This window comes from Aptenodytes forsteri, unplaced genomic scaffold, assembly GCF_000699145.1.
Source record: "Aptenodytes forsteri isolate BGI_AS27 unplaced genomic scaffold, ASM69914v1 Scaffold61, whole genome shotgun sequence".
NCBI classification, from domain to species: domain Eukaryota; kingdom Metazoa; phylum Chordata; class Aves; order Sphenisciformes; family Spheniscidae; genus Aptenodytes; species Aptenodytes forsteri.
In genome coordinates, this window is record NW_008794443.1 from 689,371 (window position 1) to 695,509 (window position 6,139).

A 6,139-nucleotide genomic window follows, 5' to 3' on the forward strand; every position below is an offset into this window, starting at 1 on the left:
CCCGGCTCACCTGCCCTCGCCCAGCGCCTCCGTGCGCACGCGGGTGGTGAAGCACTGTCCGAATCGGTCCTGCAACACAGGCACGGGTCTGAGCAGAGGAAAAGGGGGAGCTCCCCGCGTGTCCCCCCCTGCTCCCTCAAACGGGGGCAGCGGTTCTGCCCCGCGCAGGCACGGCAGGCAGGCAGTCCCCGGCCACCTGGCTAGGATTCGGGGACAATAAAGAGAAACGCAAAGCCAGGCTGGCTGCCACGGAAGGGGAAAGTGCAAAATTATTCCTGGAATAATTTGGCTCTGGGGTAGTGCATGGCTTGATGAAAAGAGATGTCAAACACAGTTAGGGAGGGGAGGGTGACAAGCAGCAAGGAACACGCCCAGGGCCCTCCCGGGAAGCCGGCGGCAGAGCCCAACCTCAGATCCTTGGGTCCCCTGGACCCCTCCGGGGACTTACTCTGATGATGACCCAGTCGGCCTGGCCGAGGGCGCAGGGCTTGCACTTCGCCTGCACCTCCAGGCTCGGCTTCCAGTGGAAGAGGATGAGGAGCAGCCCTGCCGTCAGCACGGAGCAAGCGTGGCACAGGGCCACCCGCCACGTCTTGGTCTGGTAGCCTGTGACCTCCTGGAAGAGAGGAGGGCACCTTTACGGGGATGCTTATTCATAAAATAAACTGAAGTTATAATTATCGAGCATCTAAATCCTAAATTGATAAAAGCCCTAAGCCTCCTGGCGTGATTTAACACCAGGCAGGTGACAACCAAGTAGCTTTGGGGCTGGAAAACCACCGTCTCGTGCCGGTGTTGCAGATAACATGAGTTTTTGGTGCTAACCCTTCCCGAGCGTGCCCTCCTCCCTCTGGCAAAGCCCTCGGACCTACCATGTGGGATTTATCGGCGTCTCGCTGCAGGGTCCCGTAGCCCGGCCGCTGGCTCCCCAGCAGCCTGCTGCTGTCTGCAAAGTCAAAGAACAGGGGAAAAAAAACCAAGGGGAGCTGATCCGAGGGGTTATTTAGGAGATGCCACGGCGACGGGCTGCCGGCTGCAGCAATGACATGCCTGGATCAGTCCCAGAAGGTGTCAGGACTCGGTGTCCCCTCTGCCATCCGCCCCAGCTCCCGGCAGAGCTGCTCAGGGCCACCTCTGCTGTGCAGGGGGATGCCGCGGGCACGGGGCGCCCCAGCACCACCTGGTCACCCTCCCGCGGCACGTGACGGTCGCACGAACGATGCCAAAGGAGCCCGGGGAGAAAAGCTGGCACAAAAGCAGCGGCTTAGCGGCCGGGGGAAGGGAGCAGGGCTGGTGCAGAGCCAGGTCAAGCGGAGGGAGAGCTCTCCCAGCCACTCTTCACGCTTGTTTGCTCCTTGTGTTTCCCCCTGCACGGAGGACGTGGCCACAAAATTTGCTTTTTCCAGTTTTAATGATGCCCAGCGTGGCTCAGCACCTCCGATTCCCACCGGTCTCCGCTGCACCCCGATGCCCAGCCTGGGAGACAGGGGTTGCCGGAGGCATCACCGTAATCATCCCAGGTGGGATTTTAATCGTCACCCTCCATCCCGTGAAGTTGAACCCACTTATCCCCTAAATCCACTCTGGATTACAAGCCGCGGCGTCCCAACTCCAGGATCTTAAAGAGGCAGCGGGGAGATAACACGTGGCACAAACACCAACCCAAAGCGCCAGTTCCCACCCTTGGAGCCGACAGATAATTTCCTGGCTGGGCTGGGTTCAGGTTTCCAGGAGGGCACTCAGACCGGCTTAACGATTTACACGCCGGGTGGGAGCCCGTGCACCCGTCCTCCGCTGGAGAAGGCACCCCGGCTGGATTCCTGCCGCTCCCCGGTCCGACCCCAAAGCTCGTCTGTGGGTGACAAAAATGATTAATTAAAACCGTCCCCTGGTTTTGACGACCACCAGGGACAGGGTCTCCACCTCGCCAAGCCACCCAGTGGGTAGCCAGCTCCCAAAACGCAGCCGGTGCCGCTCCGAGGGATAAGTTTCGGGTTGAGGAAGGGGGGGACAAGCCCAAGGGACGGTTTATTAAAACAAAAGCCCTCCCAGGAGCCAAAAGGAACGGCTGCGAAGCTCGCCCAGGGCCCGCGAGGAGGGGAGACATCGGATCTCCCCGCTGCCAGTGTCAAACCCTGCGAAAAGCATCGATTCCAGGTTAAACGAGGCCGGGAGCGGGTGCAGGAGGGCGAGGAGGAGCGCGTGCCGCCCTTCAAAAGAGCGGAGCAAAGGAGAGGGAGAGGGGGTTCCTCGCACAAAGGCTTTGCCCCAGCGCTGTCTGCGGGTTTGCAGGAGGGGGAAAATATCGAAACGTCCCCCCAAAAAATCCCCATTTACTTTCTGCACCTCGCCAAACCAGGCCGGGTAGCCAGAAGCAGAGCCCACCTCTCCGCCTGAACTCCGCTGTTAGCAACAACAAAATTATTACGACTTTCTTGACCCTCTCCTATAAGCAGCGAATCTTCCGGAGGAGCGCACGAGCACGGCCGCAACCAGCTCCGTCCCGCGGAGCTGCGGCTCTTGCACAACCCCAGCCCTGTCCCCGTGGGTTTTCTCACCTCCCGCTCCCACCCCGGCTGCTCCCCAAAACACGGCGAGCGAGAAAAGGCTCTCGCCTTGACTCACTGCGCCTTACCCCGCTGGTTGCGCAAGCGGAGCCGTCCCCGGTTGGGATGGGATCGGTACAGCCGTCATCACCTGCCCACCGGCGGACGTGTCCGGGAAGCATCCGGCGCCGGTGGAGGGGCGGGCAGAGCGCGGCGAAGCTGCGCTACCAGTTTGAATCGCGGCGCAGCGGCCACACCTCGTCGGCAAACACGGCGCGGGGGCACCCGGCCGTCCCTCCTCCGGCTCCCGAAGTAGCGCGGTTTTACCCCTGAGCTCATCTGGAGAGCCCTGGGAAGAGATTTGCTTCTCTCTCTGCTGCTAAAGGGGGGGTTAAGGCAAGGGATAACAGCCAGGAGCGGCTGCAAACTCGGGGAGGGGTCAGCGATGCACCAGGCCGGCTTGCAAAGGGACGAGGCGAGCCACGATTCCCGGCTGACGCCAGGTTTGCACGGCCAAAACGCCGCTTAAAGTCCTCGCAGCTGCCTGGCTCCGAGAGGAGTTCGTGCCCTGTCTTGCACCTTTCAGAGAACCACCACGCATCCCTGCTGTCGAGGTTTGGGGGGAAAACTGGGGAGAAAGGTGCTCAGGACGCCCTGACATCTAGCACATGTCCTAGCAGGGGAGGATGTAGCCTCCGACACCAGAAAGCGGAGCTGGAAACCTCGAGCCCGCGCGTCTCGTGGCACTGAACACCCCTCTGCAAAGCAGCCCCAGCCCGCAGCTGGGGACCATTTGCGAACGCCGGTGCCGGCCCTTGCCTTGAGATTTTGCTCCGAGACACAGCCTTTCTCCCCAGCAGCACACCCCCCCGCCCCGAAAGCAGACGCGTGCTGGTCCCGGAGACCTTCTCCACAAGCTCCTTTTGCAGCCACAGCTCTTTTACGAGCACCTTTCTCAAAAACGAACAAACCCCAGGTGGACTTTTAGATGTCCCTCCGCTCTTGTGGTCCCCACTGGATGCTCAGGGCTTCCCGAGCAGTGTCCTCCCCCCCCAATCTCCCATCCATCCATCATCTCCCATCCATCCGCCCGCATGTACGGGGCTAGAGGTTGCACGCAAGAAGAGGAAGGTCCACCCGGGGAGGTTGCTGCTCCAGCCAGCAAGGTCTGGTGCCGTCTGGTCGGTGGGACGGGGCTGGCAAGGTCAATCCAGGCCCTTGGAGACAGGGAAGTGAAAAATCAGGAGGAGACAAAAGTAAGGAAGGAGGGATAAGGAAAGGAAAACGGCGCTTGGGTCACATAGGACAAGATTTAACTCATGAGGATCTGTCAGAGCAGCCTTCAGGCTCTAGTTTGGGATGGGAGATGTCATGGCCGGCTGCAAGACCAGACCCAGCGAGGGGTTGAGATGAGATGGCGTCGATTCTCCTGCCCTTTCCACCAAGCCAACATAAACTCGTCCGCGCGAGCCAACCGGAGAGAGACACGTCGCCCTGCCTGCCGTGAAGCCGGAGCAAACGTGTTTTACCAGGCAGTCTGGTCCTACCCAGACGCGGCAGCATCCGCCGGGGGAGCGTGGCCAGAAAAACGCCCCGAGGCTGGAAGAAACAAAAGGCTAAGACAGACTCCTACAAGGTAGGGAAGCAGAAGATGGGGATTCAGGCTCTGCCGTTGCCGGTAACCCTGGGGAAATGGCTCTCACGCGTCAAACCCTTGAGATGGGTGAGAAAATAAAGTCTTCGTCGGCAAGGCGCCCTCCCAGCAGCCCCGTCCACCTCCAACTGGTTTCGTTTTGGATTCGTAGGGAAGGGTCGTCCGTGGGGAGGAAGCCGGCGGCACGGCCAGCGTTTGCTTCGCCACGTGCTGACGACACCGGCTGAGGCAACGGCGGTCAAACCCTTCCGGGGCGGGTTTCCCCCCCACCTCGGGCAGGCGCCCTGACCTCTCCTGCACCCGGTTTTGTAAGACCTCGCCGTATGCCAAAACCAGCTGCCAAGCTGGAGAAAGCGCCCGGCGGCTTCAGGGAGCATCCTCGCTTGGGCAACCACCGGCGAGGGGGGGTTTTAAAAAAAAAAAAAAGGTTGTTTATATCCAAACCCCCCATTTTCCCCAAATTCTGGTTAAATGGAGGGCTCCTACCTCTCTTAGAGAGGGAGGGGCTGTGCTCCTCGCAGCCCATCCCCGTTTTGGTGTGTTAAGCCAGGATTAGAGCACCTCCTGCCTCCTGAGTCAGCCTCCCCGGCTGGCAGCGTTAAACCCGGGTACCCTTAAATTAAGCAGCGTAGGGGAAAAAAATAGAGGTAAGGTTTAACCCCCGAGTGCTGCCACGCTGCCGATCTGGAGGGGGTCCGAGGGGCTGTGAGCGGGGTCAGCATGGCGGCAGGGACCACGGTGGCAGGGACCACGGCCACGGCACAGCCGAGCAAGTCCCGTGGAGCCGAGCCCGGGCACCCAAAGAGCCCTTCGACGAATGGTCGGCCACTGCGCGGTCACACTCCTCCCTTTCCTCCCACAAAGCTCTCCCTCTCTCACCCCCGCCCCGCCTTCGAGAAATCGAGAAACTCCTCCGCGCTGACCGGGGCAAGTTCAAAAGGAAAACAGGCAAAGGTCGCACGGGCTGCGCCGCTTCCGTATGCCCTGGAATGAGAAACGCTGCCGACACGAGGGATGCAGGGCGCCTCGGATGCTTTCTCCAGCGCGATATCGCGTTTCTCAGCCTCCTCTGAACGCCTGGGAGGCCTTTTTCCCCCTGCCAGCCTCGACCCTGCAAAGGGTCTTTCGGCTTTAAGGCCACGCCGCGGTCAGCAGCGATGCCAATTCGAGGCTCGCTTACCCAACATCGCGTTACACCCTTTACCGGCGCGAGAAAACCCCGGGATCGCTCCGCTGACGGGGTCAGAATGGCAACGTGGTCCTTCGCAACCTTAAAATCCACCCCCGTCTCCACGACGTCGACTGAAGACGCCGCGAAGGGATGCTTCGCTCCAGCTGCACACCCCGACGAGCTCGGAGCCTCCCTGAACGCCGAGTCGGAGGAACATGCTTGCGGGGAAGCAGCCCCCGACGGGCCGCGGGGATTCAGCCGTGGGGTTCGGTGGTCTCGGAGGATCCTAAAGCGACGCCTGGGTTTTGTTTCCCCACGTTTTGCATGGATTAATCGGTGCACGCCTTAGCGCAGCGTCCCGTGTGCCGATGTCGGCAGGAGCGGGGCCGAGAGCTCGTGTCCCGAAGGGATGCGAAGCAAAACGGTTCCACCGCGGCGAGGCACCGACTAAAGGCTGCGACATCCCGCGACGGCGAAAGCACAAACCGGGTTCGCCGCGGCCTCACAGCGCGTTTTCCAGACCCACGGCACCCCGGCACGGCACCCCGGGGCGCGCAGGGACGTTGCCGCGCTCCCCGCTCTGCCACCCCCCAAATGTGCGATGCCGGGGAGGGGGCAGCACCCCGCTTCGCGCCATCCCCTGCTCCTCCTTTTGCAAACCGTGCTGGAGGGGGAAATAATAAAGCAAAGCAAAATAAAGCAAAGCAAAATAAAGCAAAGCAAAGCAAAGCGAAGCGAAGCTGCCCCCCCCCCTGCACCCTGCGTGCA

General features: G+C 61.2%; 1 protein-coding gene across 1 annotated transcript in view; it reads right to left on the minus strand.

Annotated features, from left to right (window-relative positions):
• The window catches only part of ATP13A2 (ATPase 13A2), an 18,211-nt gene extending 12,587 nt beyond the window's left edge, over positions 1-5,624 (minus strand). The window contains exons 1-4 of the mRNA XM_009289572.2: positions 5,381-5,624; positions 873-946; positions 449-616; positions 11-69 (exon numbers count right to left, since the gene is read on the minus strand). Coding sequence (XP_009287847.1) covers positions 11-69; positions 449-616; positions 873-946; positions 5,381-5,387 — 308 coding nt within the window. The 5' untranslated portion in view covers positions 5,388-5,624. The remainder of the gene's footprint in view (positions 1-10; positions 70-448; positions 617-872; positions 947-5,380) is intronic.
• Between the last annotated feature and the right edge of the window lie 515 nt (positions 5,625-6,139).